This window comes from Topomyia yanbarensis, chromosome 3 (genome assembly GCF_030247195.1).
Source record: "Topomyia yanbarensis strain Yona2022 chromosome 3, ASM3024719v1, whole genome shotgun sequence".
NCBI classification, from domain to species: domain Eukaryota; kingdom Metazoa; phylum Arthropoda; class Insecta; order Diptera; family Culicidae; genus Topomyia; species Topomyia yanbarensis.
In genome coordinates this window covers 22,463,920-22,490,702 of record NC_080672.1, presented here as the reverse complement: position 1 = coordinate 22,490,702, position 26,783 = coordinate 22,463,920, and the positions used below count along the sequence as shown (strand labels likewise).

General features: G+C 38.3%; 2 protein-coding genes across 2 annotated transcripts in view; one reads left to right on the top strand and one right to left on the bottom strand.

The window, feature by feature from the left end:
- Positions 1-14,500: 14,500 nt before the first annotated feature.
- On the bottom strand, positions 14,501-22,423 carry LOC131693101 (carbohydrate sulfotransferase 11-like). The gene is made up of 5 exons (XM_058980647.1): positions 22,403-22,423; positions 22,238-22,319; positions 22,013-22,173; positions 21,658-21,959; positions 14,501-14,915 (listed from the first exon to the last, which is right to left on the bottom strand). The coding sequence occupies exons 2-5, from the start codon at positions 22,294-22,296 to the stop codon at positions 14,556-14,558; spliced, it is 882 nt and encodes a 293-aa protein (XP_058836630.1). The 5' UTR covers positions 22,297-22,319; positions 22,403-22,423; the 3' UTR covers positions 14,501-14,555.
- A 1,091-nt stretch (positions 22,424-23,514) lies between these two features.
- Positions 23,515-26,783, top strand: part of LOC131690492 (calpain-11-like) — a 40,321-nt gene continuing 37,052 nt past the window's right edge. Inside the window, exons 1-2 of the mRNA XM_058976309.1 lie at positions 23,515-23,762; positions 23,829-24,031. Coding sequence (XP_058832292.1) covers positions 23,535-23,762; positions 23,829-24,031 — 431 coding nt within the window. The 5' untranslated portion in view covers positions 23,515-23,534. The remainder of the gene's footprint in view (positions 23,763-23,828; positions 24,032-26,783) is intronic.

Genomic DNA, 26,783 nt, shown 5'->3' with positions numbered 1-26,783 from the left:
AACTTAACTTTGCAGTTCTAGGTCACCGACGGCCAAACAAACTTTCGTTGACTACATTGACCACCATAGACGGTTCCGGAAGTGCCCGGGAAAAGCGGCCATCTTTCATAACTAGCAAACTCATATCAGTTTCTCGGAAATGGTTGGGCCGATTTTCACAAACTTAGTTCCAAATGATAGCTCTATTATCCCCACAGATGTCTGTAAAATTTCGCACGGATCGCTTGTATGGTTCCGGAAATATAGACTGAACGGTCCGGTCACACATGAAATTCCCATATAAGCCGGAACTCAAAAATTTTTTTCAAAGGGGGGACCCCATGAAATTTCAGAAATCGAATTCGTATTTTTGATGCCAAACATCTTTAAAATGCATGAAGCGTCGAGATTTTATGTTATCTCGAAAAATTTTTTTTATAAAAATCGACTTTTTGGGACTTTGCCGATTTCGCACCTTTTTGCCTTTCTCAATAGAAAGGTATTGCAATTGCTCTGAAAACCGACTTTTTAACGGAGGCCCGGAGGGCCGAGTGACATATACCATTCGATTCAGTTCGTCGAGTTCGGCAAATGTCTGTGTGTGTATGTATGTGTGTGTGTGTATGTATGTGTGTGTGTGTATGTATGTGTGTGTGTGTGTGTGTATGTGCGTCTGTGTGTGTGTACGCGAACACAATCTCACTCACTTTTCTCAGAGATGGATGAACCAATTTTTACAAACTTAGTCCCAAATGAAAGGTGCAACGTTCCCATAGGCTGCTATTGAATTTCTAATGGATCCGACTTCCGGTTCCGGAATTACAGGGTGATGAGTACGATCACGCAGAAAACGTCGATTTTAAGAAATTCTGCAATGAATGTATAATGGTGAAATTTTTTCCAAAATGTGACCACAACTGCTTCGATTTGTAGTACTAGGTCATTAACAGCCATTCAAAGTCTCTTTGGTCACATTGGCCACCATCATCGGTTCCGGAAGCCCCGGCGGAAGTATCCAAATTCAGAGTAACAGTCACATCGGTTTCTCGGAGATGGCTAGACCGATTCGACTAAACTTGACCTCAAATGAAAGGTATTGCGTCCCCGTAAATGGCTATTAAATTTTATCCCCAACCGACTTCCGGTTCCGGAGTTACGGGTTGTGGCGTGCGATCACATAGCAAATTGTGATTCAAACCGATACCCCGATGGAAGCAAAAAAGGTAAAAATTTCGCTAAAATGTCTCTCAAATAACTTAACTTTGCAGTTCTAGGTCACCGACGGCCAAACAAACTTTCGTTGACTACATTGACCACCATAGACGGTTCCGGAAGTGCCCGGGAAAAGCGGCCATCTTTCATAACTAGCAAACTCATATCAGTTTCTCGGAAATGGTTGGGCCGATTTTCACAAACTTAGTCCCAAATGATAGCTATATTATCCCCACAGATGTCTGTAACATTTCGCACGGACCGCTTGTATGGTTCCGGAAATATAGACTGAACGGTCCGGTCACACATGAAATTCCCATATAAGCCGGAACTCAAATTTTTTTTCAAAGGGGGGACCCCATGAAATTTCAAAAATCGAATTCGTATTTTTGATGCCAAACATCTTTAAAATGCATGAAACGTCGAGATTTTATGTTATCTCGAAAAAATTTTTTTTATAAAAATCGACTTTTTGGGACTTTGCCGATTTCGCACCTTTTTGCCTTTCTCAATAGAAAGGTATTGCAATTGCTCTGAAAACCGACTTTTTAACGGAGGCCCGGAGGGCCGAGTGACATATACTATTCGATTCAGTTCGTCGAGTTCGGCAAATGTCTGTGTGTGTATGTATGTGTGTGTGTATGTATGTGTGTGTGTATGTGCGTCTGTGTGTGTGTACGCGAACACAATCTCACTCACTTTTCTCAGAGATGGATGAACCGATTTTTACAAACTTAGTCCCAAATGAAAGGTGCAACGTTCCCATAGGCTGCTATTGAATTTCTAATGGATCCGACTTCCGGTTCCGGAATTACAGGGTGATGAGTACGATCACGCAGAAAACGTCGATTTTAAGAAATTCTGCAATGAATGTATAATGGTGAAAATTTTTCCAAAATGTGACCACAACTGCTTCGATTTGTAGTACTAGGTCATTAACAGCCATTCAAAGTCTCTTTGGTCACATTGGCCACCATCATCGGTTCCGGAAGCCCCGGCGGAAGTATCCAAATTCAGAGTAACAGTCACATCGGTTTCTCGGAGATGGCTAGACCGATTCGACTAAACTTGACCTCAAATGAAAGGTATTGCGTCCCCGTAAATGGCTATTAAATTTTATCCCCAACCGACTTCCGGTTCCGGAGTTACGGGTTGTGGCGTGCGATCACATAGCAAATTGTGATTCAAACCGATACCCCGATGGAATCAAAAAAGGTAAAAATTTCGCTAAAATGTCTCTCAAATAACTTAACTTTGCAGTTCTAGGTCACCGACGGCCAAACAAACTTTCGTTGACTACATTGACCACCATAGACGGTTCCGGAAGTGCCCGGGAAAAGCGGCCATCTTTCATAACTAGCAAACTCATATCAGTTTCTCGGAAATGGTTGGGCCGATTTTCACAAACTTAGTTCCAAATGATAGCTCTATTATCCCCACAGATGTCTGTAAAATTTCGCACGGATCGCTTGTATGGTTCCGGAAATATAGACTGAACGGTCCGGTCACACATGAAATTCCCATATAAGCCGGAACTCAAAATTTTTTTCAAAGGGGGGACCCCATGAAATTTCAGAAATCGAATTCGTATTTTTGATGCCAAACATCTTTAAAATGCATGAAGCGTCGAAATTTTATGTTATCTCGAAAATTTTTTTTTATAAAAATCGACTTTTTGGGACTTTGCCGATTTCGCACCTTTTTTCAGTTCAATATTACCGTGGCTGTTTTTTCTTTTTCAAAATTTTAGAACTAGAATAATGATTTATTTTCCCTATATAATTGTCATGTGATGTACAATAATAAAATGTAATATATGCATTTAAAAGCTTTTAATGAATATAAACAACGCACAAATTCTCGTGATTCATGATTGAGAAAGGCACAATTGCACCGCTAGGTGGATTAAAATAGGTTTTTCAGTTCAATATTACCGTGGCTGTTTTTTCTTTTTCAAAATTTTAGAACTCGAATAATGATTTATTTTCCTGTATATAGTTGTCATGTGATGTATGATAATAAAATGTAATATATGCATTTAAAAGTTTTTAATGAGTATAAACAACGCACACATTCTCGTGATTCATGATTGAGAAAGGCACAATTGCACCGCTAGGTGGATTAAAATAGGTTTTTAAAACTGTCTTCGCCTCTGGTTGTTAGGGAACCCAAACTTCGGATGATTTTTGGTTTTGTGTTGAAGCGTAATCCAGTGTTGACCTGTGTTATCCTTCTTTTAAAAAAATCAAGATTTTTTAGTTGAAATCGAACTGGCAATACTTCTAAAGCGGTCCGGTTCGACGCTGAATCTCTTTTCTAGGTGATTTGAAACGGAGGTCAATGGATACTTTCTATGATATTGTTTCGAAATTTTCTACTTGGATTTGCTGTGAAATTTGAATAAGATATTCTCAATTTGAATTATTTTGTTTGTTTATTAATTTGATCAAAACCAATTAAATTTATAGTTGAGGACCAAAAAACATAAGTATTCTGTTTTATAGTTCAAGGCTCACAGGTCTAAGCCTGTTATCTCACTTTTACTGGCATTGAAAATGTCTTACTGCACTATCTAGGACTGGGTGTCATTCTTAAATCAAAAATCAGACGAAGTCATGTTTTTGCGTCGCTACTTTGATCGCTAATATCTCCGTTATCTTTGAATGGATTTCCGTCTTTTTACCAGCAAACAATTCGAAATTAACTGAAATTATGTTCTCTTGCTATATAGTTTAAGTATTTCAATAGTACGCTGTTGCAAAACCCTTAAAATGAATAGATATCGGAAAACGTGAGAACACGAGTCAATCTTCTCCAGGCGACTCAATCATATACCACGAAATTATAAATAGAGGTGTTTGTATCTGTTTTGATCAGTCGATGTTTACATTTCAAACGAGCAACATCATGACTATATCGTCCGGACAGCACAATAAGCTCTAGACGCTATGGCATTTCAGCATACACATCCACATGGTCCGTGCCAAATTTCACAACCATCAAAATACCATAAAATGGTCTCAGTAGCCCATAAATACACTAAAATATGATTTTCAAATGGGATCTACTGTGCCATGACGATGGTGTTTTCATAGTTAGATCCCACTTCGAATTTAGGAAGAACAATTTAAAACTTGTCAAGTTTAAATGAGAAATGAGGTTTCCGGATAGTAAATACATCAGTAATATTGATTTGTTTGTGGTAATATTGTTCTATTAGTGACCAAAACAATATACCGAGTAAAAATATTATTCAAATTTAAAATTTGAATGAATGCGAAATTTGCTAAATGCCGGTCATGGTATCTTCGGAGGTATTTAGTAACGTAACATACCCCTCTTTCAGATACTGTATGTCTGAAGGTCCATCCTCCTAAAAGTGAGATATCTTCTGAAAGCTATTCATTGACACGCAATCTTCAAAAATTATCATCAAAATGTTAAAAAAATTATTCTAGACCCCCGATAGAACATTTTAAATATAGCCTCAGTTGAAAGATTAATGAGTACTTCAGCGATTTTTTGTTTGAATATTGTTCTACCAGTGATACCGTGATAGTATCATTTTTCTCTTGTGTGCGGAAAAAACCGATGCTAAAAAATCATGTCTTGGACAATATAGTCACAGTTCATGTATAGAAAAACCTTCTGCAGTGTTCCTACTCGTATATTGTGAAAAAGAATCACTGACCAAAAATTGTTAAATAAATCTTTCACATTACAGAAAAATCTGTGAATGTTGTAATCCCGGAACAGATTGCTATCATGCACGTATGTAACCGCAAACAAACTAGGTATGCCTTAGTATATACATTTGAGGCGAATGTGTAGACTAAGGCATACCTAATACTGAACCAAAGCGAACGGTGTACAGTTGTACAATGTACGAATCAAACAGCTGTGTGAGTACATTGTGTACGCTTTCAAATGCAAGATAAGCACCAAGCAGCGCAAGGGGGGCACATTTTTCTATGTGTGAGTGCGATTATCATATTTTTTTCGAACGAAAAGGAAAACGGTGAAGAAGAAAAGAAAAGCACGTGATGCCTCTCTTTGTTCGAATTGGTTAGGGATGCAAATATTTACTATTTGCGGGCCTGACCACCATACTTATTTTCACCACGTGCTTACAAGCTTCGTTTCGATTGGTTGGATTTGTTGATGTTAATTTCTAGGAGCCATAATTAATTTCGCTAGCAATAAGCCTATACAATCAAAAACGGTGAATGTTTTCACCTTCTATTTTACATCTTGCAAGCAGCCTTAGTGATGATGGGTGGAGCGAAAGAGATAACTAGGGCCCAGGGATGTTATGCACCTCAGAGCAAATAAAGAGAAGAATAACAAACGCTCTTTGCACTTTTCATGCGAACCACCGCTCTTCTCTTTCACAATAAACCTCTTCACTCCGATGCGTGTTACTCCCACACGTGTATTCTACTCCAGTGAAGAGTAGAGAAGGTAACCAAAAAACATTTTTAAAACGTTCTTCCGATCAAACTTTATCTGAATTGTAGTTTGATTCGCCTTCTTACCTGTTTTCCAGTGAGGGGAGGCACAAAAAAGTGGCTCTTCAAGGTGACTCTTTGAACGAAATTGTGCAGCTCTTGGAACACAGATCTTACTCTTTTTTGTTTTCAAGTTTCTCTTTGTGCGGTCGTTCTGCACATCGCAGTGTTTTTGTGCTGCTCTATTTTTAATCGGTGTATTTCGCTCTTTGTGGCTCATTGTGTGAGCAAATAACAAGCCTGCTAGGGCCACGACGCTATGTTCACCATGTACGCACATGGAGTTCGACTGTACAGGCGAACTTGTGCAAGTTTGATGTTCGTTTGGTCGGACAAACTGAGTCGCATGTTGAACGGCGAGCAGAGCACTGCGTTGCGTTCCTCCAAAACCACTTACCAATCATTAGTATTAAGTCATTACCAGTTTTCGGTAGCAGGGGCTGGTACTGACAAGAGGATGCGAGAAACCTGCTTGCAGTATATCAAATGAAGCCTGTCAGAGTAAAAGTAGGTAGTCGGTGCAGATACGCTCGGTTTTCGCTCTGACGTCATCCCTTTGTAATAAAGTCATGGGTACGTTTCGATTTCGTCTCATCAGAAACCGACACTAACTTTTTGGCTGAATCGATTAGTGCCCGGCTTGACGCTAAATCCCTACAACTACAACACACTTTGTGCTTCAATCGAACGACTGGTCAAACGTTATGTTCCGTCCGAGCAGAAGTTCTTTTTTTGTCGTGACTAACGACTTACCTTTCAATATAGGGGCCCCTTTTCAAAATTTCGGCAGAAAAATGATGTAAGATTTTGAACGCTTATATCTTTTGTTGTACTGAATGGATTTAATCAATTTCTTCGGCATTTTGTCGAAAATATTTGTACCAATGTTGTATTAAATTTTGGAATATGTAGGACATTCATTATCAACGGAAAAATAGTGTTTTGAAAAATCTTTCGAAAACGACTCGGAAAAGTGAAAATTTTCAGCCCATCCCGCACAGAGCCGTCAAAATGGTGCAGCAAATGAACAATAAAATAATGAAAAGTTTATATATAGGTTCACTACATGTTTGTTCCTTTGATTATTCGTATTGGGTTGCTTGACGAGAGCAGTTGGTGGGGGAAAGCCGGCATATTAGTTTCGGTTATGTCATTAGAACCCGGGCGGAAAGGAAAGGCTCATGCACGCCACGAGAACGAGCGAGAAAGCGATAGTAGTGAATATTAGCGAAAGCGTTACGTACAATTTGAACCTTAATAACTTTTCTTCTACTAAACGGATTGCCAATCTTGTTTCATAAATCGGAAGGAAAACGTTCAACGCTTGCTACCGATACGTTGTTTGCTATATAAAATTTGTTTAAATAGTTCAAAAACTACTTTAAATGAGAATCAACATTAATGATAAAACCTATAAATAGGGGTGTCGCAGCTTTTCTCAAAGCCAGACGTGTGTAAGACGCAGTGCATAACAGACGTGCGTGGTCGTGAGAAGCTGCATCGGACGACCAATCAAATTGGCTACCACCGGAGAGAGGAAAAACGGTGGTGGCGGTGAGAAGGCCAAAAAGCCAAAGGCTAAGAAACGCAGTCACTGAAAAGGCGGTAGTAACTGCCACTAAAAATGCTACCAAAACATCGAAGGCTGCAAAGCGTACTCATTCGGTGTGAGCTACGAAAGGGGAAAGATTGTATGGATGTACGCAGTAAAAACAATCTTCGGCAAGGTTTGAATTGTTTTAAAAGATTCCCGTCTTGTATCAACATAGACAAACCGTCCTTATTAGGACGAATGCAAAATGGAAAAAGAATTTAATTAGAAAGTTTCTTTTATTAACCAGTATTAAGTTTGCGCTTGGTAATTCTGTACTTTTACCAGTGAATCATGAGAAAATGTTTTTCTAATCTACAAATCCGAAGGTTTTTGCAAATCCTTCCAAGAAAATCAGTGAATGTGGCAACTCTGCCACTAAGCGAAAGCTACACCAAAACGAATGATGAAAACATTTTCATTTATCGAACAAAAGGACGGCCTTCCATCTGCATTGTAAAGTCTATAAATAGGAACACCATGATGAAAACTGTGCTCATTCGGTGTGAGCTGCGAAAGGGGAAAGATGTATGTACGCAGTAAAAACAATCGTCGGCAAGGTTTGAATTGTTTTAGATTCCCGTCTTGTATCAACATAGACAAACCGTCCTTATCAGGACGAAGGCAAAATGGAAAAAGAATTTAATTAGAAAGTTTCTTTTATTAACTAGTATTAAGTTTGCGCTTGGTAATTCTGTACTTTTACCAGTGAATCATGAGAAAATGTTTTTCTAATCTACAAACTCGAAGGTTTTTGCAAATCCTTCCAAGAAAATCAGTGAATGTGGCAACTCTGCTACTAAGCGAAAGCTACACCAAAACGAATGATGAAAATATTTTTATTTATCGAACAAAAGGACGGCCTTCCATCTGCATTGTAAAGTCTATAAATAGGAACACCATGATGAAAACTGTGCTCATTCGGTGTGAGCTGCGAAAGGGGAAAGATGTATGTACGCAGTAAAAACAATCTTCGGCAAGGTTTGAATTGTTTTAAAAGATTCCCGTCTTGTATCAACATAGACAAACCGTCCTTATCAGGACGAAGGCAAAATGGAAAAAGAATTTAATTAGAAAGTTTCTTTTATTAACTAGTATTAAGTTTGCACTTGGTAATTCTGTACTTTTACCTGTGAATCGTAAGAAAATGTTTTTCTAATCTACAAACCCGAAGGTTTTTGCAAATCCTTCCAAGAAAATCAGTGAATGTGGCAACTCTGCCACTAAGCGAAAGCTACACCAAAACGAATGATGAAAATATTTTCATTTATCGAACAAAAGGACGGCCTTCCATCTGCATTGTAAAGTCTATAAATAGGAACACCATGATGAAAACTGTGCTCATTCGGTGTGAGCTGCGAAAGGGGAAAGATGTATGTACGCAGTAAAAACAATCGTCGGCAAGGTTTGAATTGTTTTAAAAGATTCCCGTCTTGTATCAACATAGACAAACCGTCCTTATCAGGACGAAGGCAAAATGGAAAAAGAATTTAATTAAAAAGTTTCTTTTATTAACTAGTATTAAGTTTGCGCTTGGTAATTCTGTACTTTTACCAGTGAATCATGAGAAAATGTTTTTCTAATCTACAAACTCGAAGGTTTTTGCAAATCCTTCCAAGAAAATCAGTGAATGTGGCAACTCTGCTACTAAGCGAAAGCTACACCAAAACGAATGATGAAAATATTTTCATTTATCGAACAAAAGGACGGCCTTCCATCTGCATTGTAAAGTCTATAAATAGGAACACCATGATGAAAACTGTGCTCATTCGGTGTGAGCTGCGAAAGGGGAAAGATGTATGTACGCAGTAAAAACAATCTTCGGCAAGGTTTGAATTGTTTTAAAAGATTCCCGTCTTGTATCAACATAGACAAACCGTCCTTATCAGGACGAAGGCAAAATGGAAAAAGAATTTAATTAGAAAGTTTCTTTTATTAACTAGTATTAAGTTTGCACTTGGTAATTCTGTACTTTTACCTGTGAATCGTAAGAAAATGTTTTTCTAATCTACAAACCCGAAGGTTTTTGCAAATCCTTCCAAGAAAATCAGTGAATGTGGCAACTCTGCCACTAAGCGAAAGCTACACCAAAACGAATGATGAAAATATTTTCATTTATCGAACAAAAGGACGGCCTTCCATCTGCATTGTAAAGTCTATAAATAGGAACACCATGATGAAAACTGTGCTCATTCGGTGTGAGCTGCGAAAGGGGAAAGATGTATGTACGCAGTAAAAACAATCGTCGGCAAGGTTTGAATTGTTTTAAAAGATTCCCGTCTTGTATCAACATAGACAAACATAGAATTTAATTAGAAAGTTTCTTTTATTAACTAGTATTAAGTTTGCGCTTGGTAATTCTGTACTTTTACCAGTGAATCATGAGAAAATGTTTTTCTAATCTACAAACTCGAAGGTTTTTGCAAATCCTTCCAAGAAAATCAGTGAATGTGGCAACTCTGCTACTAAGCGAAAGCTACACCAAAACGAATGATGAAAATATTTTCATTAATCGAACAAAAGGACGGCCTTCCATCTGCATTGTAAAGTCTATAAATAGGAACACCATGATGAAAACTGTGCTCATTCGGTGTGAGCTGCGAAAGGGGAAAGATGTATGTACGCAGTAAAAACAATCGTCGGCAAGGTTTGAATTGTTTTAAAAGATTCCCGTCTTGTATCAACATAGACAAACCGTCCTTATCAGGACGAAGGCAAAATGGAAAAAGAATTTAATTAGAAAGTTTCTTTTATTAACTAGTATTAAGTTTGCGCTTGGTAATTCTGTACTTTTACCAGTGAATCATGAGAAAATGTTTTTCTAATCTACAAACTCGAAGGTTTTTGCAAATCCTTCCAAGAAAATCATAGAATGTGGCAACTCTACTACTAAGCGAAAGCTACACCAAAACGAATGATGAAAATATTTTCATTTATCGAACAAAAGGACGGCCTTCCATCTGCATTGTAAAGTCTATAAATAGGAACACCTTGATGCGAAGCGTACTCATTCGGAGTGAGCTGCGAAAGGGGAAAGATGTATGTACGCAGTAAAAACAATCGTCGGTAAGGTTTTAATTGTTTTAAAAGATTCCCGTCTTGTATCAACATAGCTATCTACAAACCGTCCTTATTAGGACGAATGTAAAATGGAAAAAGAATTTAATTAGAAAGTTTCTTTTATTAACTAGTATTAAGTTTGCGCTTGGTAATTCTGTACTTTTACCAGTGAATCATGAGAAAATGTTTTTCTAATCTACAAACTCGAAGGTTTTTGCAAATCCTTCCAAGAAAATCAGTGAATGTCGCAACTCTGACACTAAGCGAAAGCTACACCAAAACGAATGATGAAAAGATGGGTTGGTGATGTATATGACATAACAGGGGTGTCGTGACCACACTTCGAAGTTATTTCAAATCTTGCAAAGCATAAATTGACATAATTTCAATGATTGTTCCTTTATGAATGAAATGACAAATTTTCAGGTCAACGCGGCAATAACTTTGCAATTTATAGAACAATTTTATATTTTTAGTTATCATATATTAACTGTCATCTCTTCCAAACAACTTAACCCTCTGCTGCCAACCCCGTGGTTTTGCAGGGTTAAGGAGAATCATTGTAAAATGTCCAATACATGATTTTATGTTGTTACCTCCACTAAAAACACTTCAGAACACTCCCACCTGTCATACATGCACATTGTCTGCTTGTTGAAATCATTATATGAAATTATTGACCTGTATTCAATGCGGAGAACTCGTTAATAAAATTGTTTTGCTGAATATACTAACGAACGGGATCCCCAGGAAAATTTCGCTGAGCCCGGTGAATCGAACTTAATGCGTAAAATTTAGCCATTTGAAAGAGATACAAGCAGAATTTTAAGAATATGATCATCGCGGTTATGTCCCGGACATTACCCGCTCCTAGGTTTTTGCTAAGTGTGTTCATTTTTGTACGAAAAAGATTCCGATGGTTGTTTCGAGAGATTTTAACATTGATATTTCAAAGGAAGAAAATTGTTCATTTCATGAATGAATGTCTCAACCAGCTTAGAATCCAGCGCATCCCCTATCAACGCAGACGCCAACAATAAAGGTTCTTTTCAAAACCACCATAATTATTATAAAGAATAACTTGAAACAATCCCACATATTTCATTGAGTATCATTCGATTTGAATTACAAGTCAAACGAGTAGTCACGACACTCCGGTTATGTCCTAGACATTACCCACCCATCTTTTTACAATGGAGAAGACCTTTACGTCCTAGCCCAGTACACGTGCTATTGGTTGGGTCCAATCTACCACACGCTGCCATTAATACCGACTAAACTCCATTGGGTTCCGCCATCACTCCTCCCAGGAACTTCCTCTCGGTATTACTTCTGGGGGGATGGCTGTACTAAATGTACTCATTCACTCTCACTCACGCGTTCATACGTCCTGTATGAGGCTTATTTGTGTGCTCTCCCAATCGCACTTTGATTCACTCCCAAGCACTCCCACATGAGGCTGACTTTTGTACTCACCTTTTTCGTTCCTTGCGAGGCTGACTTGTGTGCTCACCTTACTCATTCCTTGCTAGGCTTACTTTTGTGCTCGCCCCACCCATACCATGTGAGGCTGACTTGGGTGCTCACCCTATCACCTGATTCACTCTCGATCGTGCCACTCTATTGTACCTCTGTCACTCCCCCTGGCATCCCATGTGGGACATTTTTCTTAGGCCCCGCTTCTGACATACCATGCGAGGCTGACTTGTGTGCTCACCTTTTTCATTCCTTGCTAGGCTGACTTGTGTGCTAGCCTCTACCATACCATGTGAGGCTGACTTTTGTGCTCACCCTTAACATGCCGTGTGAGACTGACTTGGATGCTCACCCTTTCACTCCTCTGCCACGCCATGAGGCATCGATAGCTAAGTCCCAACATACTACGCTACGACCCTCCCGTCTTGGCATGTTAATACCGATAAGACACAGTGTAGCCGAAATTTGTATAGCAGGCCTATACGAAAGCACTATGCTATATTTATTTTCAGAAGCAGTCCAAATAAACATTTGAAAGAAAACCATTAACATCAAGAACTTAATGTGGGTGAACATGTAGGTTATAAAAGTCACCCCAGAGTACGAAAGCGGACTTCAAATTGAAATCATTTTTGGAAAAATAGTTATAAGCGGACAATTGTTCTTCTTGCATCAGTACATGGTTTAAAAATATTAAACTTGAAAAAAATGTGTTACGCCGAATATGTAATAAATGCTTCGTACAAAACCGGGGGTCGTATACGAGGGCGGTATAATTCGTGTGTTACACTCGTACTGGCAACATACGCTCGTCTGGTCACGGTGTAGGAGGAAAGGTGAAGGAAAAGCAATAATTCCGCTTGGTTCGTGCCGGTCTCCTGTTTTCTGTCCATTGTTTGCTGAGAAAGGGTCACCGCCGAGCGTGCCAGTGCCGGAGCACCCGTCTAACTGGCAGCAGTGAATTTCTTAAATTAAGTATTTTTGTGTTACCGTGTGACAACACATTGCAGAAAAATATATGAAAGAGCGAGATGACAGATGATTACGAAAAATTGGATCAAGTATTTCGTAGTTTTCATCTGCCCATTATTTATAGTATACTTGAATAATACGTACTGTTAACTCTAACTAGAACATCGATTATTGAACAGATATTGATCAGAGGGCGTTACAAGGTTTAAGTATCCAAATAGTTGACGGAATTTTTGAACTGGATTCAGATATGCAGACTTAACCAATTCTTAGTATTGACCCGTGTCCATCGATACAAATCAGGTTAAAATCGAATGAAAGGCCAATCATAACCCTTAAGTGCTGCAAAAGTGTACGATTAGCAGTGAACAAAGAGACAATTGAGTTAACTTGTCGAATCTGTATTGTTAAAAGTTTGGAAAGAAGGAGCCATCGTTGTAAAATATGATCATCAACAATGTTCGGCCGTTATGTGAACGAGGCTCAGAAACAAGCTTCGTTTTATTGAATTCCTATGGATAAATAATGATCAAAATTACAGTGCAATTTAAACCGCTCTCACGAATATACATTATACCTCAGAGATCAAGGACAAGTTGAATACCATTAAAAAAAAATCGCAAAAACATCGCACACCGGCTGAAACTTTCGCAAAACTTCCCTTTTTCTCGTCAAATTATTTCCCACCGAAGACTACCACCAGCCCGGTTCCTTCCTCTGCACATTCTCCAGTCACATTCGCACACATGACCTACTGACTTATTGTTGGCAACCAGGCAGTGGGCCACGATGGCAGTGATCTGTAGACGCTACTACTATAATACCAGCGTGGCAGATACTATTACACACAGCGAAAAGCACCGGACCTTACCATACGGCCGCTGGACCGTGCTCACGACACACGCTCAACCATTCCGTCACGTTTCTGGCCCGCTTTGTAGCTGGCATCCGATTACGTACGCAGCATACATACTTGTGATCCGTCGATCATTTCGAAGCAAAAGCCCATATAATGGAAAACATGCCGAACTAGTCGGGGCCATTGCTCCTCACAGTTTTGATGGGTCACAATGGAGCGAATATCGTGGAGGAATAAATCTGAATAAATTAACCGTCCATTGCTGATGGATACTTGCTACAGAACATTCCTACAGGATAATTACAAAATAGCTCAGAATAATATTTCTTTTGTACCCCACGCTTAGATTTAGTAAAAATATCCGTGACAAAGGGTCAACCTCCATTGTCAAAATAAACTCGGATTATTTTCTCAATTAACAGTTTACAAGCCCGCTAACATACCGTTATGTGCGGAATGACGAATGAAATGTGTCCGACTTCATGTTCAGGTGGGCTGATCGAAATCAAAGTTGAGTGCTGTTGGTTAACAATTTATGGTCGATTGAAGGCGTCCGACACAAGCTTCGAAATGGATACGCGGCTGCGTCCCGATGAACGCCTTTTATACCGAACTTCTTGCCGTGCAGAACGGAACTGAATATCGCAATGAAGGAGTTGTTCACCCGACTGCTTGTCATATATGGCACCGTCTTTCAGACGGTATAGATCTTGCATATTGAAAATCGTTTTCGAAGGTGGCGCCATTCCAAAAAAAAAAAACACTCACACACAGTGGATCATAGACCATTCAACAACTCTATAAGATTATTGTTGGGTAATTTGCATTCTTTATTCATCTTTGTATAGTTTGCTATTTCCGTGGTCTTGAAGTGGAACAATATTTATAAATGCACAAATCAAATGTATTTGTCAACATCATATCCAAACAGTTCGAAATCTTTTCGGTAGAAATTGTATAGTGCTTTTCTCTGTTTGCTCGAGATGTTTGCGAAACGCTGTGCGATCTGGTGTTCGGTGATCAGCGGAAGCCAACGGTACGGACGCATTACATTTGATAGGTTGAAGTGCCGAAACACGTAGGATTCTTCGTAGTAATAGGAGCTGGCGTCAACGATTGCATTGAAACGATACTGACATGGGCTGCAGACGGTATGTATCGGTTGAAAGAAATATTCTACATTTACTGGAGCCTGTTGAGAGCGTTCCACGATGTAATTGATGTATTCCTGGAATGTCAGCTTGGGCATGAAGTTTCCCTGGAATTATGATAAGTGTCAATCTTTTTATATCGATATTGTTATCAATATTATTATTCAAAGTTCTAGCAATGTATATGACTGGGAGCCTCTGTAGAAAAAATTCATATTATCAAATGATCTAGATTTTTATTTCCAAGGATGTCGATACCAACATTAATAAGGTTTGGTTCATTGTGATTTTAGTCACTTCCGCACTGCGTGCCTGACCAAATCGTCAACTGACGAAACAATTCAAATATGATTTTTTGGTACATCCCCCTAGCAATTTGATCTGTTTGATCTATTTTAATGTTAGTTCCATCGTCAATCCGTTTGACTTGGCCAAAACCTGTTCGTATAGATGCGCAGTTTTTGACAACCATGTTTTATTGGAATGAAACTTTGAAATCATTGCTTGTGGCCACGTTGGAAATGAAATTTTGCACGTCGGCTTCGGAAAAATATTTTCATATCGGCTTTGATAGTATTTTTGGAAACTCATCTTCAGCAGTCCACTTTCTGCGTCTACCTGAGTCGGACCTACAATCGAGCCAAGTGAACAGCATCTATTAACCTCTCGATGCGATCATGGGTAGTAAAGTTGACGAAAAAGCTCTGCTCTGAAACAACGCTGTGGTCGTTCATTATATATTTTGTTCAATACGACCGGGTTTTCGTGAACTACAACGGGCAAAATTTACGTTGAATCCCCATAAACATGATTTATGATTTTCAGACATAATGATTATATCTGATTTTATAAGTTTGTCTTATGATTTAGAGGAGAAATTTTTCAAATCCGTCTCTTAATAATTTCATAAGACAATTTTGCGAAATTCTTGAATGAATGTCATATTTATACAATTTGCTGACATTTCTAAGTAGAAAACATGATAAAAATAATGGTTTATATGAAACAGTCCTATGAAATTCATAACAGTGTTCAAATAAATGACATAGGTTTTTATTTATTGATATTATTGTGCATTTATATAAAAATTGGGACATGGCTGACATTCCTCGAGCGTTTTTAACAGTCAAAAAATCAACTGTCAAGAGGAAATTCGGGACAGATTAATCGCCAAGTTTAGATCCCATCAGAGAATTGAAGAGAAAACTCTTTTATTAAATATTAAAATTTGAGTTGAACAATGGTCGGTATTATCCAGGAAACTGAATTTAGACGGTGAGATTTGTATGTGAATGATGTTGATTGTTACTTCTCAAATGATTTTAATAATTATAAAACACGCGTCAGACAGCAACTCATTTCAAAGTTCATATCAATGATAATCTGACTTCTTCTACATAAATCATATCCATGGAAACTGATTTTGTCGACTCAGTAATTCATTGAATAACATAAAAAATAATGATTTGAAATTTTGTTTCAATTTGACCAAGCATCTCGGGTATTTTGCACCAAAAATTGGCAAACAAAAAGTGCTGGCTTAAAACTATTAGCTCCTGGTTTGCCGTCTTTGCTAGTATTGAATTCATAAGATACAATTATGAACTTTTCACAATAGTGATGCTTATGAACAATAAAATATAATTTTATAGAATCAATAATCCCGTATGAGATAGGGTTTCATAAGAAAAACTTATGAAATACTTAAACGCATATAATGGAGCGGAGTCATAAGGCTGTCTTATGAAATACATAATTTGGCATGAATAAAGATAATTTAATGCATAAAGGACGATTCAGACGATACATCAGCTTCCATCAACGTCAACAGAACGTCACCAGGTAAGCTGGATAAATCATTCAATGGCATAATAAGAAGCCTACGCCATATACTGATATACTTATGAAATTCTCAGGTGCCTTTTCCTAAGTGTGGAACACTTTCTTAAGAAAAAAAAATGGAACATAAGCTTAAGCTTAAGTCGTCTATCTTTAGCATCATCATCTCCGCAATGCAGTTTTGATATCATTCATGGTTAAAATACCCAATAATGAGTACTAGAATCATCCAATTTCTTATTCTATTCCCAGCTGTCAAAGATGGGTATTTTTAGAATAAGACACTGGGTAAAATATTATCCATCGCAACATTGTTATTCAGTTATTTAACGACAAATAAATAATAACTCAAATTTCAATTTTAAATGCACCTAGATCTGTAAATTCGTAGCTGAGTTGTAATCTCCTATGTGCACATATATTCACCACGTAACAAATGCATGTGAAATGTCTCTGACAACAACGTTTGCTGTCTTTGCGTTTCCCGCATGAAGTAGTCCAAAAAATTAAGTATAAGAAAGCCGCTTGCCTCTTGTTTTAGGTTTCCATAGCAAAAATGACCTGAAAAATGAATTAACTTATCGAACAGAAAGTCTCGGTAGGTTATAAAATTTGTCGAAAATATTGCGTAGCATTTTTTTGCCTTTCTCTATACAAAGGTATAGAAGGGAGATAGAATATCGAGATGTTCGGAAGTATTATTGCAAAATGGCTGTTCTACAACTTTGTGGAAGACGCCTATTTTCTATCTCTTTCCGTTGAAAAGTTAGTGTTGGCGCCATCTATGCGGTAGTATGTGGAACTAAACTGTCCTAACGAAAACATGACTCGTATTATTTACTATAATTCTTCTGAATATAGGACTATGAGCTAAACCTAACGATAACGTCAGAAAAAATTTTAGTTCGTGCGAATCAAGTACTGATATACAACCATGCACTGCTACGCCCCATGCAAAAACTGGCTCAGACATCATCGCGTTAAAAGTTTAATAACTTCCGTTATTAAATCCAGATTGACAAGCAGTCTATGACAAAGTTATAGACAGATAAATTATCTTTCGTATTTTCACTTATAGTAATAATACAATGCATACAGTGCCACCTAGCGGCAAAAATGCGAATTAGTGGGTTTTCTCCACGTAAACTGTCGAAAAATCCCATACAAACTTCAAGCACGTTGGTCCGGTAGCTAGACTTGTCCAATTTGCTTCAAATTTGGAGAAAGTACTCCTGCTGGGACTAGGAATCGACTCAGGTGTGGGCTGATAGGGTTCATTTTTTCCTGTTACTCTAATGGACATGGACGTATAAATAAAGGTGGAGAGAACAAGCTGAAAAATTCAGGCAAATCGATGTCCTGTTAGCACCAGGAGCAGTGGAAAACTATCTATTTTACTATGTAAAAGACCCTCGGCTCTGTTAAGTTAACGTCTAGAGTCATGACAATTATTCGAAATTGTCGCAAAAGGAAATAAATTGTTATTTAGAAGAGCACTTTTCGATGTATTCATCAAGTTGTTCAGTGAAAACAGTAAAATGAATAAGAAATTCCTTAATTTGGAGAACTTGATTAAATAGCATTTCAAAGCAAAATTCAGAGTGTATTCAACTACAACTAATTTGAGAATAATGAGATTTCATAAGTTCTAAAAGCTTCCTATTAACATCAATAAAATCGATGCACTATCCCAACAATAGTCTACGGCATGTCCGGACAAGCGTAAAGTAACCTGTTACTTCATGCTATCGGAACCGACAAAAGATTAAGTCACGGTAAACTTCCACACTAAGAATTTGCGAAGTTGAAACTCATTGAATGAGCGAATCAGCAACACATGTGACCATATGCCACAGACGCTGATGGCGCATACCCAAACAACATGCTCGATGTCGCACAGTGGCCGGAGACCGGACAAAACCTATGTTTCAAATATTGTTATTTTTTATTTTTCTTAGGTTTCTTATTTATTGAATGACACATTCATCAAATTTTGTGACAACCGAATGAGAATTAAATTTTTAATAGCAATTTTAACATCGCTGTATCAGACAATTCTAATGAAATTCATTTTCGAAATCACAGTATCTATCTTCACTTCAAAAACGTTTCAGTTTCAATCCGATTTGGGCACAATTAGTTTCATTTTAAAGGGCATTTGTAGAACTTTGTTGATTCGAACTAAGTAATATTATTACAAATATATCTTAAGTGGATTGATAGCAAATTATTTTTTCACAAATGTATTCTGTACAATCAGGTGAAACAGTTCGTAACGGTCATTTATTATACATTCTATGGCAAATCATCACTACTTTTCGAATTTCAAGGTCTCGTTTCGCTCCTTTTTGCCCGGAGGGGTTTAAAATCGACATTTTTAAATGTTTGCTGACATGGAGGAGCATGGTGATTAGTGCAAAATGGCAACTAAGAAAAACGTAAACAAACAATTTTTGTGGAGATTGAAAGTAGTTTGATCCAATTATTATGTTGTTATGTCTAGTTTCAGTTATATCTAATCACTAAAAATAGATTTATCATAAAATGGAATTATGCTTTATGAAAGGTTTGATACCACACCACAACATTACCTTAACATGTAATTTTCAGCCAGTTTGGGCAATATTTTTGGTTTTGTCCGACATTTGTTCGAAGACCCGCCACTGTGTGTCGTGATAGCCCTCGTCAGAAGCGCACAGACTACTCTCTACAAGTCCAATACGCCGCAAATGCGCATCCAGCGTGTAGTGGTTGGACATCAGTCGGGACATTACATGTATAAAATCGCGACCCACATCCATTCCCCTGAACAAAGGCTTCGTTGATACCTTTCGGATAATGGAATGTTGCCATCGTCCAAGTTCACCATTGCTCCACGAGGTTTACCAACTGTTGAGTGTCCTCTGACGACAAATACTAAAACATTCGTAGAAGCATATTGGTTTTTCGTATATGCCACCATCTAATGCGCCCACTTTTGCTAAAGAGTCGGTCTTTTCATTGTTTGGAATAGATCAATGAGAGGGGACCCAAACAAAGGTAAACTGATAAGGCTGATAGTCCCACATGAAGACACCAGCATATAAGGCTTGTTGCATGCATCAAAAAGTGTGTTAATCCAAATACCGGTGATCATTATATGATCATCATCGGCGAAACCATATATCGGAAACCCAAGCTCATTAAGTTTTCCCAACAAGCCATCTACGACAAAGTTTCATAGAAGTGGTGACAGCACACCACCTTGAGGACAACCGCAGACGCTCAGTTTCCTCATCTCTAATTGTCTTAACGATGAGAACAGATATCGGTTGCTAAGCATTGCGTGTATCCAGTTCGTGATATATGAAGATACTCTATGACCTCGTGCTGCTTCCAAAATAGATTCTAAAGACACGTTGTCAAAAGCACCTTCAAAATCGAGAAAAACTCCTAAACTTAATTGCTTTTGTGAAAAAGTTTTTCAATTTTGCCGACAACATTGTGTAACAAGGTGGTAGTAGACTTACTCCGCTGATGTGCATGTTGCATTACATGCAGCGGGTGCATGCCCAAGCTAGGAATCCTGATGTACTGGTCGAACGTTTAACGTTCCACTAAGTTGAGAAGGACGGAGGTTATACTGATCGGTCTAAAGCTATTTGCCTCCTCATAGGTGAAGCGCCCACCTTTGGGAAAACCCCCCTACCCCCTTATCCCCTTTTGGACTTTAGCAATTCTGTTAGTGTCGATTCTTGATATTTCGGAAGCAGTAATAATCCAACATAAATGTTGTATACCCTCAAAATATTGATTTATAGCAAAAAATAGTTTTTTTGTAACTTTCTGCCCAAAAATTTTTTTTTGCGTGGTCATTTTTCAACAAATTTCAAATTTTTTGAGTGTTTTGGAAAGAAGAAGAAATCACCTTTCCAACAGTATGCTACATTATTTTCTTTTGTTAAAAATACTATGTGGTTTTGGGACAGCATTTTGAAAGTTACCATTATTTTGATTTTTTTTCATAAAACATATGAAAATTGCTCAACATTTTTATTAATAAGCTTCTTTGTTTAAATAAAAATTTAAGGAGAACACTTAATTAATTTTGATGATAAATAATTCATTAGATGCGGAATTAATTGTACCCCTTAATTTTTTATTAAAACAAAGACGTGTTCCAATAGAAATGTTAAGCAATTTTAATATTTTTAATGAAAAATTGCAAAATAATGGTAACTTTCATATTGTTGTTCCAAAACCGCATAGTACTTTTAACAAAAGAACATAACATAGCATACCATTGGAAAGGTAATTTCTTCTTCCTTCCAAAACACGTAAAAAAAATTAAAATCGGTAGAAAAATGACAGCGCAAAAATGTTTTTAGTGACGAGAGTTCGGAAAAATCGTTTTTTGCTAAAAATCGAGATTTTGAGGGAATATAACATTTTTCCTACATTGTTTTGTGTAGCATTTGATGAGATCTACAACCTATACTAGGTCTCATGAAAAGTACAGAATCACTGTAGCACCGTGTTATTTTTAGACTCAAGCCGATCAGAAACACATAACAAAAAGATTTCAAAAATATACCTCGTGTTATTACTTGTTATAATTTTCTGTTGTTTCAACTACTAACGAGACCTAATTTATAACACAATTTGTTACGAAAATTGCATTCTGTTATAAACTTGTTATTTCATTCTGATCGGGAATTGTTTTGATCCCAACGAACTAGCTCAGAATGAATGTATTGTATCGATTTTGTTGGCTATTTTCGGCAAATTTAAAACTTATAGAAACGAAAGCAATGAAATTGAAAGACTGATAGGTATTCTAGAGCGAATCAGTTATAAAATTAGAACGGAAAACTAGGACTAGGCAGGCTCGTATGGACATGATCAAAAGGAAATGTGAAGAATTCTTTGCCTTCTGTTGATAGGAGTTGGGCGTTTCACCCAAGTCTACCGCATGATCGTTGATAGAACATCATCATGTTTTACCGCCGACGCCGTATAAGATTTTATTACCTTTCGATATTTGTACGAAATCGTCATCCTGGTTACAAACAAATCCGATCGCTCATCTGCCTGATGGATATGGTTCTCGAAAATGTCAACTAACCTCCCAAAGGGATGCTGTGCCAGAATCACAAACCGCGTAATTTGTTCTGCCGGCAAACTACCATCGTTCGTTCGTGCACATTTTTCATTAGTTCGAAGACATCCAGTGTTCCAGCGGTGTAACCAGCTGTTAGAAAGAGAACTGAATCCGCCGCACCAAGCCGTACCGTATTTCAAACTACCAACGTAGTTGCTTGGCATAGTGTTTCCTGAAATTAAAACATATAGGCAAATTTCTCGAAACCATACCACAAGAATTTACCGGCGGTAGACATTTTAGATTGCTCGCACATCCTGTTCAGGTGATCAATCCTGTAGACCATTCGTGACGAAACTATGGAATCCTGTCGCCATTGGTAAATCTTTTGAACCAACCAGCAAAGCACTAAACCTCCTAAGATTAAAAGCAATATTCTAGGGATCCTGAAGAAATGTTGCGTTTGTTGATTATTTTATCAGTTTTATCGACATTCGGGTTGTCACTCACAAAATTCGTGATCTTCTTTTTGATAGCCGGTTTCCAACATTGATGAAGTGATTTTTCATTGTTTGAATAGAGCCCCAAATCGCTAGGATAAGAGTTGATAACGAGTTTATATTACTTTAGCTCGCTTCTTCCTATTTATGAACAAATTTTCAAATAATAACTAACGTGTAATTTTGGAAGATGGTATATTTATTACTATTTTACACAACCGTTCGTCCCAAACTAGTGTCTAAACATCGCAAAAACCTTCATTTCAAGAAGATTTTCATCAAACTGGAGCAGCATACCCGAAAAGCTGCCTATCATACTCGTAGAAGTGTTCCAAATTTTTTCGATCGTCGAACGACACCTGAGCAAACAAGCGTTTCTTGTAGTCCTCAAATTCCTTCTTTTGTGTGTGGTTGGCGAAATTGTACTCGGCTGGCAGTTGCATACCACGACTCTGCCACAGCTCCGTCAGCGACGCGGTAAAATTTCCTCCACTTAAATCCACCACGATGCGGTAATCCGTTTGACACGGTTGACACAGTGCCGAAATGGGTTGATACATTTCGTAGAATTCCCTCAGCTCATCTTTTCTGGCGTTGCTGAAAAAGTACAGCAGGAAATCGTGAAACGAGGGGATTGCGCGGTCATTCTGAAAAAAGTCAGTCAGTCAGTAACAAAATTTTTTTTACGTCATATGAGCAATCTTTTTCACCTTATACATTTGCTTCACCACTTGAATTCTCAGCCCACCCAAGCGTGAATTAGTATCGGCTTCGGCGAGATTCCGGTAGAACATAGTTATTCGATCCCATGGATCAGTTATAAACATTACCGTCGTGAGATTCAAATGGGAGTGTGTTGAAAGATTGAATTCTTTGGGGTCCAGTGTATCTAAGATGTCAAAAGCTCCTCCAGGACACCACGCAATCTTCAATGCCGGGATAATCTGAACCCGTGGCATGAAATTATTTATTGGAACACTGTCGCACTTATAACGATTGTCAAGGAAATAAGCCGAATGATTATGCACTGACGGAGCCAAATGAGAGATTATATTTGAAAATTTAATGATGAGAAAAACTGAAATAAATGCTGACACAAGTAAAATCCCTATTCGATGCACCTTTCTCATTGTACCTGCTTTCGATCACTTAAATAACTAAACCATAAGTGCCGATATCGGTGATGAATACAGTTACGAAACGAAGATCTTTTACAAATACCTTCAAACTGGTTTCGCATTTGTGTGATGTATTTAATCTAACGCTTAAATTTATTTCCAGATGGTGTTCCAAAGGTGCGTTCTTGGATGAACGGAACGGATCACAACTCGACCCTGTCGAGACCACGTTCGACTGAAGTCATCACTGCAAATGGCATCAATGGTACCATTCCGAATGGCCGGCTGCACAACGGCACCAATGGAATGAACGGTGTAGTCACACGCGGACCCGGTGGTTTACATGAGGACCTAGAGTTCCCGCCCACTCCGAGAACACTGTCCAAAAAGAAGCAGATTGTGTGGATGAGACCGCATGTAAGATTTTTCGTCTAACAATTAAGATCTGAGCAGCTTATAATTCATTCGTTTACTACTTTTTAGGACATGTGTGGTCGTCCTCAGTTTCGTCTATCTGCACCGGGCACTCCACTGACGTCGCGAGAACTTCCGGAACCGGTTGGACCAGGAGATCCTAGTTTGTTGGCAGCTCTGGGATGTCTATCGCAATTGCCGAGACTGCTGGAAAGAGTTGTCCCACCGGAACAGACATTCGATACCTCTAATGGCTACTGTGGAATGTTCAAGTAAGTTCACCTCCCATTAAATCTATTAACACTGTTCAACACTCCCATAAGGAAGGAATCACCCACAGTAATTTATTTCTGATCTAATCATTGAATCCAACTAGTCTGGTGCTACAACGCCTCCACACTATTCGTTACATCAGCCTTAAATCATAAATTCGATCACAGCCTCAAGCGTATGTAAATCCAAAACTGATGGGAAAATGAGATTTGGTCGTGACATCGATATTTTATGGACGTGCTGTTAACATATTTGTTCCAGCAACACCATTCAGAAGCTAAACTGCCATCACTTTGTCCCCATCGACCGATACCCGCTAGTGGGAGATCCGATGGATATGCCTCCTACTGCTGACACCTATTTGTCGCAGTTCAATGCGCTAATAGCATCAGTATAAATTAGTCACGGTGTCAATAGGTGAGAGATCGGTGCGCCTGCCACCCACCCACACAAACGCGGTGGTGTTGACCAAACAAGCTAATTTCAGCTTAACAGCACCATTTAGTCTTGTACCTACGAGTCCACGAGTTTCGAATGTATTATTTAAAAGCCTATCATACTACCCAGCTAGTTAGCATTGTCACCACTGTCGTCGGCGTCGCTCGTTGAGCAACAACCAATACCGAACCTGTACGGAACGCGGTTTGAAACTTTCTTTGGCGGCTGGGAAGCGACTACGCTAAAGTGTGTCTAATAAATTTACTTTATATTTACGTCCATAGAGCGTTCGATTTTAATGGTTTGTTTTCAAGGCTGGTTGCAGTGATGCGACCGAGGGCAAATCATTTGAGAGAACCAGAACCAGATTTAAACGCCTTTGGATAGGCAAATTTGATGCGTTATGCGAAAGCTTTCGCTGGAAATGAGTGTCTAGTTCATCGCGAATGAATGGGAGTTCACTGCCACGTGGTGTCTATCTGCAACAGTTAAACAAACGTGGACGATATTTTACGTTGATCTTATAATGGTTGTAGAAGCCAAACAAATCTTTGTTACTAAATTACATCAAAGGACTTGATCTTGCTTTTCGATTCTTTTCGTTCAGAACAATTAAGCCAGTTACAAAAATATGACGTCTGACTTATGCGCGGTGTTTCTGGCAGATAAACACTATTATACACAGAAAAATCAGTAACGCCGAAACACTACCGCAACGAAAGCTTAGACCAGAAGATTAATTTTGAAATATTTTTCGGGGTGCTGGTACTTTTTTCAAATTTGAATAAAACATTGTTTTTGATTAAAACCAAATGTATATTTTATTACTCACAACAATCTAGGAACCTGCGGCATTTTTTGAAAAATAAACATTAAATGTTATGTTGAATTTGTATTTATGTTGCTATCAAACACGAGTTTCATGCCATTTCTATACCATTTTTGTGATTTTACTGGTTCATGGGAACGAAGCAAAGATATTGATACCAATTTATGTATTGCTTGAAACCACAACTTTTTTGTCCTGGAAGTCGTTTTTTAATGCATCGATTTTGACGCAACGCTTGAAATGTTATGTAAATTGCATATCTGTAGGCAACTTAATGGCCCGACATTTTGACGTCTCGAAGGGAAACAAAATTCCCTAGAAGAATTCAGATGACTTTTTCGAACTTTTTTGGGAAAATAGTCGATATTAAATAGTTATCTACAAAAATCTCGTATTTTAAAAATTAATTAGAGTACAAAAATATTCACGGTTTTTAAATAAGTGATTAGTTTAGTTGAAGTTGATTGATTTCATTAAAGAATTACTTGAACAGATGGAAACGACGCATAAGAGTTGCATCATTTTCAATTTGAATTGTGTTCATAAAACTACATTAAATGACGAATGAATTGTTGCTGATAGATGCTGAACATATTTAGATGGTATGTATTTTGTTTCGATGAATTTGCTAAAGGGAATCATCTTATCGTACATTACCCCGTTTTACGGTTCTATTATTTAACGCTTTGATTTATGTAGATCTGGAAAAATAGAACACGTCGCATGAAAATGCAGACTGTTGGAAACATCTCTTGAGACGGGAAAAAATGTACAAAAACCCAAATGTCTCAGGGAACGGGTTTGGGCTGCCATCATCCGACCCACTAAAAACCACTGTTCTTGCCCAGAACCTGATTACTCCCCGGCACTACCTTACGGCATTACTTCGGGGAGGGGTTTTTATGTGCATAGCACCCACTCTAATTCAACTACTTAGTAGTTAGATCCTTCAGTAGGGTTACAGCCCCACTCCTTGACACACCATCAGTTCTCCACCATCCACACAGACTGGTAAATTCTACATGGCAGTCGGAAAGCTGGCTGTGAGTCCAGTGAGACTTAGTGCTCCTCCCCTACGAAGACAATCTGGGCGGCAAACTTCAGATTATCTAATTCACCGAGCCCTTGGGCTCCCTTATGCCATTCAGCACCCCGACTCGGATCCCTTGCGCCAGTTAGCGCCGCTACTTCCTTCTCGTACAATTCAGCGCCATTTACTCGTTGCTCGCGAACTACTTGGTTTAGTCCTCGACGGTGCACAGTGGCGGATCTTCAAACAAAAGTCGGACAAAACCTCAAATGTTACCTAATTTGGCTGAAAATCACAATTTAAGCTAATTTTGAGGTGCTGAGCTCATTTTTTATTTCAAAAGCTGTAAAATATTAAATGCATTTTTCCATACAGTGTCATAGAACCTTTCTTATAACTATGATCCCGTTTTCATGATAGAGTTTCCGTTACTGTTCACCAATGTCAGCAATAT

What these genes read in the sequence shown, in the direction of transcription:
- LOC131693101 (XM_058980647.1), bottom strand. Translation starts at nt 22,296, where the DNA reads ATGAAAAATCACTTCATCAATGTTGGAAACCGGCTATCAAAAAGAAGA. An exon ending in AAAAGAAGATCACGAATTTT is followed by an intron (nt 22,174 to 22,237) that starts GTGAGTGACAAC and finishes ACATTTCTTCAG; the next exon opens with GATCCCTAGAATATTGCTTT. An exon ending in TTTCGTACAAATATCGAAAG is followed by an intron (nt 14,916 to 21,657) that starts GTAATAAAATCT and finishes TCATAATTCCAG; the next exon opens with GGAAACTTCATGCCCAAGCT.